The sequence below is a fragment of the Engystomops pustulosus genome, chromosome 1 (genome assembly GCF_040894005.1).
Source record: "Engystomops pustulosus chromosome 1, aEngPut4.maternal, whole genome shotgun sequence".
Lineage (NCBI taxonomy): Eukaryota > Metazoa > Chordata > Amphibia > Anura > Leptodactylidae > Engystomops > Engystomops pustulosus.
Genome location: NC_092411.1, coordinates 65,780,013 through 65,794,577, shown reverse-complemented (window position 1 = coordinate 65,794,577; position 14,565 = coordinate 65,780,013). Strand labels below are relative to the sequence as shown.

Genomic DNA, 14,565 nt, shown 5'->3' with positions numbered 1-14,565 from the left:
TTTTTAAACTATTTTTAAGAATTTCTCAAGAACTACATTATTGCACATGGTTATCCTTTTCAAACAATAGGGGATATACAAGGAGTGGGTTTCTCATCACTTCTCTTGTTTGTTTTGGAGACAGACACCATTGTCTTGGCAGAGCCCGAAACTAACTTCCTCTTGCAAATATTTATTGCTCTGAAATTGACCTAGGAGGATTATATTCATCAACTTCATAAGCCCACTCACTGCACATATGGTTGGTTTGCTACAATATGCTGTATTTTAATGAAAAACACTTTCATATATAATATTTGTTATACACACAAGTGAGAAATAGATGGAATAGCAGAAGCAAACTATGGTAGTTTCTTAGAATTTTTTTTTATTCTATACTTTAGGAAGCTTAGTTCACAGGGTATTACATAGACCAAGCACAACTTTATCCACTTTTTATTTTAGTGCAAAACAAAAGTCACAGTATGTATATAGACTCGAGTATAAGCCAACCCGAGTATAAGCCAAGGCCAAGCTTTCACCACAAAAAACTGGGAAACTTATTGAGTATAAGCCAAGGGTGGGAAATGCAGCCACTACAATTTAATAAAATAGCCAGCACAGCCACCCTCAGTAATAAAATGCCCAGCAGAGCCCCCCTCAGTAATAAGATGATCAACACAGCCACCCTTAGTAATAAAATTCCCAGTACAGTCCCACTCAGTATTAAAATTTCCAGCACAGCCCCCCTCAGTAGTAAAATGTCCAGCATAGCCCCCCTAAGTAATAAGATGCCCAGCAGAGCCCCCACTCAGTAATAAAATGCCCAGTCCCCCTCAGTAATAAGATGCCCAACAAAACCCTATTCAGTAAAAGGGTGCCCATCACAGCATCCCCCAGAAATAAAATGTCCAGAAGAGCCCCCCTCAATAATAAGATGCCCAGCACAGCACACCTCAGTAATAACATGCCCCTTACTAAAAGGGTGCCCAGCACAGCACCCCTGAGTAATAAAATACCAGGCACAGACCCCCTCAGTTATAAGATGCCCAGCACAATCCCCTTAAAAATAATAATAAACTTAGTACTTACCCTCCAGTGCTCCCCGGAGCTCCACTCCTGCCGCACACATGCCATGACATCGCTACATCAAGGCATGTGTGTGGGCAGACCGCATAGACATAATTGTGTGTACTCACCATTATTTCATTCTGCGTGTATAACAGCCATGCCATGAAACATGGCCACAGTGGGGACATTTATTGAGCTCTCGTCACCAGGATGCAGCAGTAATTTGTACCAAACACTGTCTGAAATGCCTTGTCCTATCCACATTTTTTATTTTAGACAGTTTTCTAAGTGTTATGATAGAGGGGGTGATACCTCAATAAAAAGATGTGTAGCTTAACATAAAATGTCTGTGTGCAAACAATTATGCAGCTGGTCCAAAGTTTTACTGTAAATTTCTAGCATAAACTTGACCAACTACTAGAGGGTTCATAGTACAACCCCACAGTCTTTTAATACGGCAAAGGTATCATCCAGCATCAGGTACAGTGATAAATATGGCACACCAGAAGACTTTCTCAGTGGTTACATGTATCAAACTTTTGGCTTGCCTTTTTTATTTAATTTTTGAGACTTTTCATGGTTCTTGTGCTCATTAGTTATTTTTTTTGCGCCTAAAAGAGTCTCCTTTCAAAGCTCGCCATTGCCCGGTTTCCTGCAGTGTTCCCTGAGTTATCACCTTAATCCAGGTTTGAAAGTTGTGAATTTTTAAAGTCTCCAAAAGTCACAAATTTTTGTAAAAATCTATGGCTGCCCCTCACCAAGCGTATAAATTACCTGGGGAACTTTTTCCGACTTGTTTTAAAAAGTCGCAAATTTACTATAGTCCAAACACCACATGTATCAAGAAAAACCATTAAGATACATCTGACTAGAAGAGGAAACAAGAAAAATCAAAGCCAGACTGATGATACATGTGCTCCACCTGGACTTTTCCATTTATTAAATTATCAAAAGCAGGGCTGCAAGTCAACCCTATATGTAATATTAGGTTTGTTCTTGCTATTCCGTAACTAGCTTTAACAATATTATCTGAATTACTCTGCAAAGAAAATCTAGATAACATTCATGTCCCTTTGAGGGGATAAGGGTAAATTAATTTAGGCTTTAGGGTTGAATAAGTTTGCAAGTGGTGGATAGCCTTAGGTGGGGGTTGTGAGCTCTTAGATTTTGACTTATTAACTGTATAGAAGACATTGTCACTGCTGTCAGTAACAAGGTGGTCTTTAGAGTTGGTGAATGGAGGTACAGAACATCTTTTGGGAGTTGGGGCAGGGCCAGCACGTAACATCCCCAGGCAAGTTCCGGGTCCCAAAGCGGCTGGGAGCGCCCACTCGTGGGCACATCTTATTCCTCGTCATCTTGGCGGCACCTGGGTAAAGCAGCGCCCTGTGTGGTGCAGGACACCGGCCTGCTTTCATGCACGACATGGCTGCCGGCTGAAGACCCGAGAGACAGGAGAGTGGGAGCCCTGGCTGGTCCTAAGAATATAGGTGAGTACTACTGTTTATTTCTTTTTTACTGACCACATTTAGTCCATGGGGGGTGAGGGGGCCCAGGCTGCATATAGTTAATCCATGGGGGAGTGTGGGGGGCCCAAGCTACATATAGTTTATCCATGGGGAGATGAGGGGGGGCCGAGGCTACATATAGTTAATCCGTATGGGTTGAGGAGGGGATAATTAATTCATGGAGGTGGGGGGGGGGTGCATATAATCCATATAAGGGGAGTGATAATAATTCATAACGGGAGGGGGGTTCTTTTAATTAATCTACGGGGGGAAGACAGCTGCATGAAATCCATGTGGGTTGAAGGGGGCTGCATATAATTAATCCATGGGGGATGAGGTGGGCTGCGTATAATTAATCCATGGGGGCTGTATGTAATCCATGGGAGGGACGACTGCATATAATTCATAGGGGGGCAAGCTGTATATTATTATTCCATGGGGGTGATGTGTCTGTATATAATTAATCCATGGGGGATGCATATAATTAAGCCATGGGGGTGAGGAGGCTGTATATAATTAATCCATGCCCTGTAGTGAACCCTGGGTTGGAGCTGGAGCTGATAGAAGCTCTAGACTCCCCAATTGAAGCAAGTAGTTGTGGGACATGTGTTTAGGAATCCCCTAAACATCCTACATAGTGTTTTTTGGTGCCTTCAAGAAGAGTCAGATCAGAAGGCGAATTTAAGTTTAGAGATTTTGGGCACTAGATGGACCTTTTCTCCATGGACCTTATCTACCAGATGTATTGTCAATGTTTCTAATATATAAATATTCTGCATTGCTGATTTTAAGTAAGTAAATAAAAGGGCTCCTGTCTGCCACAAAATGCACAAGCAGGTCTGTGTCATTATTTAAATAAGAGGAGTTATCAAGAAAAGAGCTTAGAAAAGAGGTTACTTTCCATGTCATTCTTACAAAATTGAGCAATGGTTTATTAAAACCTTTGGATTAAATTAGGGCTTTGTCCCCTTACTGTCTGCTACCTTGCTTCCCCATCATGTAGGATGTGCTGTTCTTTGAGAGTCTGCAGTTTTGCTCAAAACTAGAACCCTGAAACTGCAAGCTATATAAGATGACTTTTCCAAACGGAAGTTGCCTTATCAAAGACTTCTAGTTGTCCCTGAGTTGTAACCTTCATCTTTCTTTTGGGATATTCTGCTTGCATTCTGCCTAATTTGACCAATTGAAGGTAAAGACCAAAAAAAACCGTTTACAAAAAATTTTTTTTGTTGAGTGTTCAAGTGGAAAGATATTAACTGCCTGAAAATTAGAACACTTAAAATCCAAATACTTTATTAAGACCTATTAAAATCGGGCCACTCAACAGCCACAAAATTCGATCAGGCATTCAGTGTATACACAGGCATCGGGGTTCTGATTTTAGAGCACTCCCGATCACACTTATATTCCTGGATACTACTGAGTAAGAACGTGTGTGGTATCAGTGCAGCCTATCTACTGAGTTTGTGTTCACTGCACTATGCCACGTAACACATAACCTCATCAAGTGCAGTTCACATTGGTGTTCAAACACTCAAGCTAATCCTATAATTAACCTCCGCCTGACGCGTTTCTACATCTCCCATCTGGGAAATGTGTCATCAGAGGCCTAAGATTAAACCTATAGGATAGGTAAGCTGGTGCATGCATATGTTTCACATGCACCTGTCAAACATTGTCCGGCACTGTAGCGGCCGCTTTTAATAGGTCTTAATAAAGTATTTGGATTTTAAGTGTTCTAATTTTCAGGCAGTTAAAAACTAATTTGACCAATTGCCAGGGGTTTGACTACATACAAACCTTCAATGACCTTAACTGCCACTTCTGTGTTTGCCCTATGGTGCTTCATTCCAACACTATGGGGCTTATTTACTAAGGGTCCCACGGACCGCACTTTCGTTGGGTTTTCTGACTTTTTAGGGACCGCGCTGCTGGGACAGGGATTTAGAAGGGCATTGTATTGCACGCAATCGGATTTTGGTGCAATTGCGTCAGCTTTCATGCGGGGGAGGGCTGTCAGACGATCCAATGGATTCGGAAAAAACGCAGGATTTAACTTCAAAATTGTGTCGCAAGGCAAGCACTTACATTCACCGGTAACAAGAAGGTGAACTCTGGCGAACCTGAGCGGGAAGCGACACATGCAGGATATCGGGCGCACAATGTAAGTGAATCGCGGCAGAGGTGCATTCTCGTGGAACACTCCGGATCAAGTAACACGCGGGACCGGGTAAGTAAATGTGCTCCTATTTGTTTCATCCCGGTCCAACTGTCATCAATACTGGAACTACTCCAAGAGCTACAGTAGAGCACCAGGATAAAAAGATGAAGAACCCTAAATCAACATGTGGACAAGTATCTGATAAAATGTTATTTCTGTATTGGAGACTTATGGCTATTTAATTGGGATTGATTGCCTTTAATTGCATTTAATGTGAATAATGAGCTGAATTACACAGGTGTTGTTGGTTAGGATAGAACTTTCTAAGTTACAAATTATAAAAATCTACTTTTAAATAAGCTGATATTCAAAAGTAAAGTTATAGTAAAATGATCACGGATGAACAATTTCTTCTGCCTGGAAAATTATATGTATCTTTTGATTCCAACCTTCAAAACAGATTAAGCTTGAAGAGATTTTTTATCGAAGAGTTTATATTATATAGCATAAAATTTTCCACTCAATTACACTGTTTTATATATTTAGTATGTATATTACCACATATGTGACATTAATTCTACATTTTGGATGTTCTAAAATTGCACCTGACAATATATGAATCGATAAAAGCTCTTTCTAACAATAAGTAGATATTTGTAGAAAAGCGACAGCACTCCAAAACTTTACAAAGCTGGTTCACAGCTGAAAACGTTGCTAGAGATGGAATAAACACCCTGTTTTTTCAAGTTTTGGAGTGCTGCCACTTTTCTACAAATACTTACTGTACTCTGCACCCTTTTTCACTTTTCAAATTTAGATAGATAGACTGCACAAACTTCAGGGTGTCCTCCCCTTGGATGACTGACACACAGTCCAGAATACTGGGCCTTCAAAGAAACTTGAGAAAGGTCCTTGTGAGGGCAAATAAGACGTCTATGAATGTATCTCCAATCAATGAATTACATTCTTTGCATGAGATTCTGAAAGAGATCCTAATATTTATTATACATATATGTGATAGATAGAAGAAAATACACCTAAGATTATGGCAATACCTCACACATGGTCAAATACTACTGTAGGGGCACAGGGCAAGGGTTTGGAAGGGGATGAGCACTACCTGACTTAGAGGACATTTTATATGTACAAGCTATAGGGTCATTTTAGTTATTTATTAGTGCATTTTTTTTATTTCAACTTTGTTCTAACTTTTTATTAGTCTTACTATGAGACATGAAGAAGCGAGCATCTGATTGCTTGTCCTTTATACTATTCTGCATTGCTAACAGATTTCAGGGCATTACAACTGGCAGCTGCATAGGTTGACACCGAAACTGTAAGGACTTAGGTCAGACACAGGGATTTCCCCCAAAAAGTCAGTTAGAAGCCACAGTCAATTTGTCCGCAACAATTAAAACTTAAACGCCTGTGATCCTGAATACCCAAAGACTGCCATTCCTTCCTGGGCCATCTTCTCCATCAGACAAGCAGGAGATTTTTGACGAGAGGGGCATGGGGTGACATTCGCAGAAGAAGGAAGTGAATGGATGTTGCACCATCTGTCTCATTAGTATACAGATTATAATGGATATAATGGACAGAAAAAATAAAGGCACGTTGAAAAACGCTACAATTTATCTAAAACACATTGCCAGCAGATAATAACACTTGTTGGATGTAGTAGATTTTCTTTAAAGCGGCAACAAATTTATAAAACTTTTTTTTCGAATGCTTAAAAAAATTGGTATAAAATTCCCTTCATGATAATTCTTAATAGGTCGTAGAACACTACTGTACACTGTCTAATTTGGTGTGACCAATAAAAATAGGATCAATTGATGGGGATTAAAAACAGACACACATCAATCATGTTCAACAAAGGAAGGGAAGGGATTGGATGAGCTCGCTGCTGTCCCTGTGACCAGCTCCTGAGGCAGGCTATTCCACAGATTGACAGTTCTCATAGTAAAAAAGCGCCTCTGGTGATTAAACCTTGTTTTCTCCAGATGAAGACAGTGCCTCCTTGTCTTTCAAATTTTATTTAATCTGGAACAACGTTCCACCATATTTTTTGTATGGACCATTTATATATTTATACAAATTAATCATGTCTCCTCTTAGTCATATCTTTTCCAGACTAAATAAATCTAGTTGTTTTAATCTTTCCTCATAACTGAATCCCTCCATACCCCTTATCATTTTGTGGCTCTACGATGTGCCCTCTCCAGCTCAACCAGTGGCTTCCTGCTGTAGTACTGCTCTATAAACTGCACCAGAACCTGGAAGAGGCTAAAGATAAAATGTTCCTTGCACAGCCCATTCAACACCCTTACACACCCACTTGGGGTGGAGGTGACGAAAGGGAGTAGGGAGCTACAAATGTATGCCAGTACAAGCCTTGATAAATCCCCCTATTTTCACTATGTATGTAACAAGAAGCTTCTTACCTCTATGGCTCCTATATAACCATTCATTTACCTGTTATTTTCTACTGTGGTAATCATTTGTGACACACTTTATCTAACATCAAATATTGTAATAGGTATTAATTCACCGCAATAAATATATATAAAGAAGGGTGTAAGTAATAACAGACCTGTAAAGATATAAGCATAGATGTAATGAGAACTTCAGCTACTATGGTCAAGTGGGAAATTCTAATGGGAAATGCCATTTTCTTACCTGAATTTAATGTGTAATTTGCAATATAACATAATTTGAATCATAATAATTTTCCTCCATTTAGTGAGGAATGTCGAAAAAACAGTACAGAATTCTAATTTCTATAGCCGGCCAGGCATGACCTATTAGTAGCACAGATACATGAACATTTATAGTGCTTAGCAAACAATGAAACACCCTTAAACCTTATTATCCATGAAAGGTTATATATTTGGTGCCCTTTTATCCATGTTGGTTCACGTCCTTCCAGCAGTGAATAGGGTTAATTAGTGCGGAAAAAACTTGGAAGGTTTCCCAGAAAAGGTGGGCGAACATTATTGTCAGTGCTAGTTATTTCAATGACAAGATCTCTATTACAGCGCTATCTGTCATGGCAAAATCTAATGACAGAACATGTCATACTTAACTCTTCAGTTTCCTGATGCTAATTAATAGTAGCCATAAGTACAGTAACATTACAGAGCTAGAAAAATATTACCTTTTACATAAGTAAAATATAGCGTTACCTACGTAGATTGCAATTAACTATTGAAGTATAATGCATACAAATACAGTTATTATTTTAGTACTACAGGTAACAGTATGTTACCAAAATGGAAGCTGTCACATCAATAAATTGAGTCCATAGGGTAATAAGCTAATTTTGCTTTTTAAACAAATGATTAGATGTCTTTGTAATACACATATTGCTTGAGAACACCTGAAAAGAAGTGGTTGTCTATTCTTGCTGGTTTTAATGAGGCATCTTATTAAAATGTAACTGACCTTTTAACAAACTTTGCAGAAATCGCTGAGTGGTATCTACATATTGTTTGAGTGATTGATGGCCTAACCAATCAGTGGCCCGGGCAGCGTCCAGGAACTTCATATATGTATATTTCTCATTTCAGTTAGTACTGGTTATACTGGTCTCTTGCTACTTGTCCTGCTACTTTCTCTAGTGTGCTTATTGCTGTGTACTTTGATCATTGCTTTCTTTTTGACTATTTTTTGCCTCGAAATGCTGTACCTTGCCGCTATCTTGGTGTTGTCCCGTTAAGGCTGACTACACTTGCCTTTCTCTCTGTTTCTCATGTGTTCCGTGCACACACCCAGAGTAGAGACTATTGTCCCATTGCTGCCTTTAGTTTAGTGCAAGGCTTGGCAAGTAGGCAGGGATATATTTTCTGGGTAAGCTTGGGGCCTACACCTCTTCCTTAGTATCATAGTATAGTATCATAGTATATAAGGCTGGAAGGAGACGCAAGTCCATCAAGTCCAACCTTTAAGAATTAAATAAATGTTTTATCCCCATAACCCGTGATATTTTTTCTCTCCAGAAAGTCATCCAGGCCTCTCTTGAACATGTACATAGAGTCTGCCATAACAACCTCCTGCGGCAGAGAGTTCCGCAGTCTCACTGCTCTTACAGTAAAGAACCTTTGTCTATGGTGATGGTAAAATCGCCTCTCCTCTAGGCGTAGAGGATGCCCCCTTGTCCTGGTCACAGGCCGAGGTATAAAAAGATCTTTGGAGAGATCCTTGTACTGTCCATTCAGGTATTTGTACATTGTAATGAGGTCTCCCCTAAGTTGTCTTTTTTCTAAACTGAATAATCCCAAATTTTTTAATCTGTCAGTGTATTCTAGTTCCCCCATTCCCCTAATAATCCTGGTTGCTCTCCTCTGCACCTGTTCCAGCTCTACTATATCCTTTTTATACACTGGTGCCCAAAACTGTACACAATGGGGCACATTTACTTACCCGGTCCAGTCGCGATCCAGCGGCGGGTTCTCTGCACTGGATTCGGGTCCGGCCGGGATTTAATAAGGTAGTTCCTCCGCCGTCCACCAGGTGGCGCTGCTGCGCTGAAAAGCATTTTAACGCGCCGGAATTCACCGAGGCCGTCTGAGTGAAGGTAAGCGGGTCCCGAGCGACACATTTTCGGTTCTTAAATGCGGCGGTTTTTCCGAATACGCCGGGTTTTCGTTCGGCCACGCCCCCCGATTTCCGTCGCGCGCATGCCGGCGCCGATGCGCCACAATCCGATCGCGTGCGCCAAAATCCCGGGGCAATTCAGGTACAATCGGCGCAAATCGGAAATATTCGGGTAACACGTCGGGAAAACGCGAATCGGGCCCTTAGTAAATGACCCCCAATGTGTGGTCTGACAAGGGATTTGTATAAGGGCAAAACTATGTCTTTATCATGAGAATCTATTCCTCTCTTGATACATCCCATTATTTTATTTGCTTTAGCAGCAGCCGCCTGGCTCTGGTCACTAAAATTAAGTTTACCATCCACCAATACCCCCAAGTCCTTTTCAGCTTCAGTTTTACTAAGTAATTGACCGTTTAGAACATAATTATACTTTTTGTTTCCATGGCCCAAGTGCATAACTTTACATTTATCTACATTAAACCTCATCAACCATTTCTCTGCCCATCCCTCAAGCTTCCACAAATCCCTCTGTAATGCTAAACTATCGACCTCAGTATTTATTACTTTACACAGCTTAGTATCATCTGCAAATATTGAAACTTGACTGCGTAAACCCACTACAAGGTCATTAATAAAAATATTAAAAAGAAGTGGCCCCAATACTGACCCCTGTGGCACTCCACTGGTAACATCAACCCAATCTGAGAATGTGCCATTAATGACCACCATTGTTTTGACTATAATTTTTAGTTTCTAACAGCTTACATCTCTGATGCAACTTTCTCAAAATATCCAGTCAAATTTCAGCTGCTAGGAGGAGGCCTTGCTTCTATGACTCCTCTAAATTCAAAGAACTTCTTTGAAATCTGATGCCTCAGTGAGTTTCTATCTTTACTAAGTTAGGAAAATAATAGAAGTTGAGAAGGAAGACAAACCAAGAATCAATATAGTGTAAATATTCTGAAAGAACCTAATTACCTAATGTAATTAATGTGAATTACATTTGAATTCTGCCTCTGATGGACATTCCAGGACAGGTTGGTGTCAATTTGTCACACATTCTCCTCCATAGGAGACTATCTTATCATTTATCAAGCTCAGGAATTCAATCTAGAAATGCATATCTGCATGCATCTCATTCTTAACAATCTATAAAAACAATGCCACATTGGTTCTGGATTAGTATACAAACATATGATAAACACAAGGCTGTTACCTACCTTTTCGATGTGTTCTGGAGAAGTCTCAGAATGCAGTGCTAGGTGTTTCCACACGAAAGAATATTGGATAAATGGTTTCAAAGTGTATATAACAAGAAGAGGATTTCTAAAACATAACAGGGGCTGTGTCCAGCTGTTACAATACGCTCTCCAGAATGCTTTTTCTTTGCATTTTAATTTCAAAATGTTTGCCAGTTCCCAAGCCGTGCTCCTTCCACACCCTTGACAGATGTATGTGTACTTCTCACAATTCCCAAGGTGTAAGGACATGTGTGATCCCCAAACTGACTTCGGTAACAGCTTAAAATCATTAAAAATACAATAATCCAATGTAATGCACTTGATAGCTCCCAAGTCCTTTTTGCAGGCAGCTTGAAAATTATATGTCTTACGTTTCTTCAACAATTTGTTGCCAAGGAGGAAATTTCTGCATATGATTTCTTGTTTAGGAGATGCATATCTATGAGTTATTAGATGAAGAGTGAAAATAAAGAGAAGTTTCATATCATAACCTGTAAAAAGTGTGGTTTCCTATGGATGATCAAGTATTATTCAGCAGAAATACAAAATATGAACTTTCCTCAATAGTATTCAGCATATGGTCTTGTAAGGCTTTTAACTCCTTAACCACTTGTTATTCTAAGTCCCAACAACCATACAATTCTTTTATTGTCACATTTCAAGAGGGATTTCCATCCACCTAGCTATAGACATTTTTTCTTTTTTAGGAGGAGTTGCACATTTTAAAGGCAAATTTTGGGATACGGTCAAGTTTGTGTCTATGTCTTCCATGATGCGCACATATAGGTTGAGGACACCATCTAGCACTGTGAACTAAGTTCTAGTGGTGGAGTTTAAAATGTATTCACCACACTCATCTATCTGCAGCCAGGTTCTGGACTAGCAAGAGTTAGCACCATTTAACTGTGTGTGCCTGCTCCTACCACCTGAGGCAGATATTTGCCTCCTTACACATATCTTGCATACAGCTCATACTTTGCTTGTCAAATTCTTTGCTAGCTCTTTTTCTATTTCTATTGTGCTGTTGTTTGCTTGTGTTGTACTCTTGGTATTTGATTCTTGGCTTTGTTAGAGAGTATTCTTCTGTATTTGTGCTTCTACTCCTTGTATGCTCTCTCAGTTGCGACCCAAAGCATTTACTCCTGCTTATTGTGTTTTTTCCATTTGTTTGTCTTGTTTTGTATTGGAACAGGGACCTAGAGAGGGATTGCCTTTGTGGTTGTCATGAATCAATATGATATGCAGAGACAGACAGGGCTGCTGGGGAGGCTGGAGTTTAGGGCCTACTGTCCTGTGTGTTGTTCATGAGTCCCCATTACAGATACATAGTAAATCATATTGATTAACTTTCATTATTTTTTCTTTCAGATTTAGAATATGTGTATAATATGTAGTTTTTGCATGCTTTACTTTTTCTGCATAGTAAAAGCACACATAAAAGATTTGATTTAAGGTTGTCACGTTCTGTGATTCTGGGACAATTTGAGATTTTCAATGGTCATTTTGTAGTACATATAACATTGTTTGCATTTTATTAGTTTTTGGGAGATGTGATGTGCATGAAAATATGTTTTGCTTTAGTTTACTGTGGAAAGTGATTAAAAGGTCACACAGTCCCCAAAATGGTAGCAATGAAAACCTCAGTTTGTCCCGGAAAAAAAATTACACCTTAGCCATCTACGTATTTCTAAGTATAAAAAAAGTTATTGGAGTCAGAATATGGTAAAATTAATTTTTTTTTTTCTGCAAAAGGTTTTTATTTTTTTAAAATCTATTAACACCTAATAAAACCTATATAAATTTGGTATCAACGTGATCGTACCTAACCAAAGAATATATTAGAGATGCCATTTGGAGTGCAAAGTCAAAGAAGTAAAAATAGAGTCCACAAGAAAATTGCACAAATGCTGTTTCTTGTCAATTTTACCGCATTTTGAATTTTATTTCCACTTCCCAGTACATTGGATGGAATATAAAATACCATCACTAGGAAGTACAATTTGTTGATCATTAAAAGTGGGAAGCGATAGACAGAAAGTAAAATGGAAAAAGCCCATCAGTGGCATTTTAAAACACAATCCAAAGGCTCCACTTGTGATCACATGTTTTGGTAACACGTTAACTAAACAAGAAGATAAAGCAATTGCAACATCCCCCCACAAGGGCCTTTTCTTGTGGGCCTGGAGGCAGCTAGGGCCCAGAATACTGGAGTGGCTGGCTAGTGCAGCCTTGGGCATGCTGTTGGTATGCTTGGTATCGGGACCGGAGGGCTGACCTACAGTCTGGTAGGTCTCCTCTAGGTGGTGTGTGCAAGAAATAAGGAGGGAGAGGCTGATGTACTGTTTTCTCACCTGGGCAACTTACAGTTCTTTATTAACATGATTAACATCGGATTCTGTTACTGGAGTGGTCATGGAATGGTGAACCAGCCTCATAGTAGATACAGGCTGGGATAGTTGAGGTCCAAATTGTGGAATCTACAGCTCTGGGGTTAGAGTCTCCTGACTCAGTTCCTGGGATCAGTATCTGTGGCAGCACTGAAGGTGTGCTGCACACACAGGGGCACATTTACTTACCCGGTCCAGTCGCGATCCAGCGGCGGGTTCTCCGACGCTGATTCGGGTTCTGCCTCGATTCACTAAGGTCCGTGCGCCGATATTCACCATGTTTCGCTGCTGCGCCGAGGTCCGCCGAAGTTCACCTGCTTTTTTCTGTGAGTGCTTGATCTTGCGACACAAATGGCTTTTTAAATTCTGCGGTTTTTCCGAATCCTTCGGGTTGTCCGGATGCCACGCCCCCCGATTTCTGTCGCGCAAAAGTTGTTGCGATTGCGCCAAAAATCGATCGCGTGCGCCACAATCCCGTGAAATACAGCCCAAAGCGGAAATATTCGGGAAAAACCCGACAAATTCGCGGCTGTGGACCCTTAGTAAATGTGCCCCACAGTCTCTATCTTCACTCTGACTAAGAACAGCTAAGACAGACCAAAGGTCTCACCATGCTCTCTTACTGCACATGGGTTTTTATACTCCCCCTGGTCAGGTGGTAGCACATATCCAATCGCACTCCAGCTAACAATACAGCTACATAATTGGATAATTACTTACACCAATTTAACTGTTGCTTTTCCAGGCAGAATCTACAGCTGCAATTTACACTAAGTTCTCCTAGCATTATCTTCTGGGTGAGTTGCGTAGGTTCACCAGATAGATCCTGACATGGAGAGGGCGCTATTTGCAACTACCCCCTTGCCTATGCGTTGGCAGGGGTGTTTCACAATCTTACCTCAACATGTGATTGCAGGTGGAGCCTTTGGATTGTAAATAGCTAATTTTTTCAACCTTTTTTTCAGAAATAAGTACTAAATACATTAACCACAATTTCATCAAGGCACAAATGAGCTTGATCACTAAAGGGTTAAATAGGCTTTGTTTTTATATATTGTATCCGGGGGCAGGTTATAGAGAGGGCCTCCACCAGTGGGGCACCATCCTGCTTGCCCCATCTTCTTCCACATAACCAGCTATATCAGTGTGCAGGGGACACAGATACTGCCGAGTTACATAGACCAAAGGGTGTCATAAACTTCCTCTACTGTCCTGGTCTAACTGATGTGTGGAGGCGGGGTCATGCAGAAAAGGGGTTTGACTATGTGAGTGAAGGGGCATGGTCTCCTGCACTGTGACACCATTGTGTGTACAGGCGGTCCCCTGCTTAAGGACACCTGACTTACAGACAACCCATAGTTACAGACAGACCCCTCTGACCTCTGGTGAAGCTTTTTGAATGCTTTACTATAGTCCCAGACTGAAATGATCATCCGTAAGGTGCCTATAATGAAGCTATACTGTGACCTCACTGTATATCCCTGTTCTGCAGCATCTGCAGTGTGTATTATAAGCTTCCTCAGCAGCTGCTGTGTGTGCTAAGAGGTTCTGCAGCGGCTGTGGTGTGTATTATGAGTTACTGCAGCAACTGTAGTGTGTTTTGTGAGGTTTTGCAG

At 40.5% G+C, this 14,565-nt stretch overlaps 1 protein-coding gene across 1 annotated transcript in view; it reads right to left on the bottom strand.

Moving 5' to 3' along the window:
* LOC140122149 (chemerin-like receptor 1) overlaps positions 1–10,925 on the bottom strand; it is a 44,990-nt gene extending 34,065 nt beyond the window's left edge. Inside the window, exon 1 of the mRNA XM_072142658.1 lies at positions 10,542–10,925. Within this exon, the coding sequence (XP_071998759.1) occupies positions 10,542–10,811 (270 nt within the window). The 5' untranslated portion in view covers positions 10,812–10,925. The remainder of the gene's footprint in view (positions 1–10,541) is intronic.
* Positions 10,926–14,565: the final 3,640 nt, after the last annotated feature.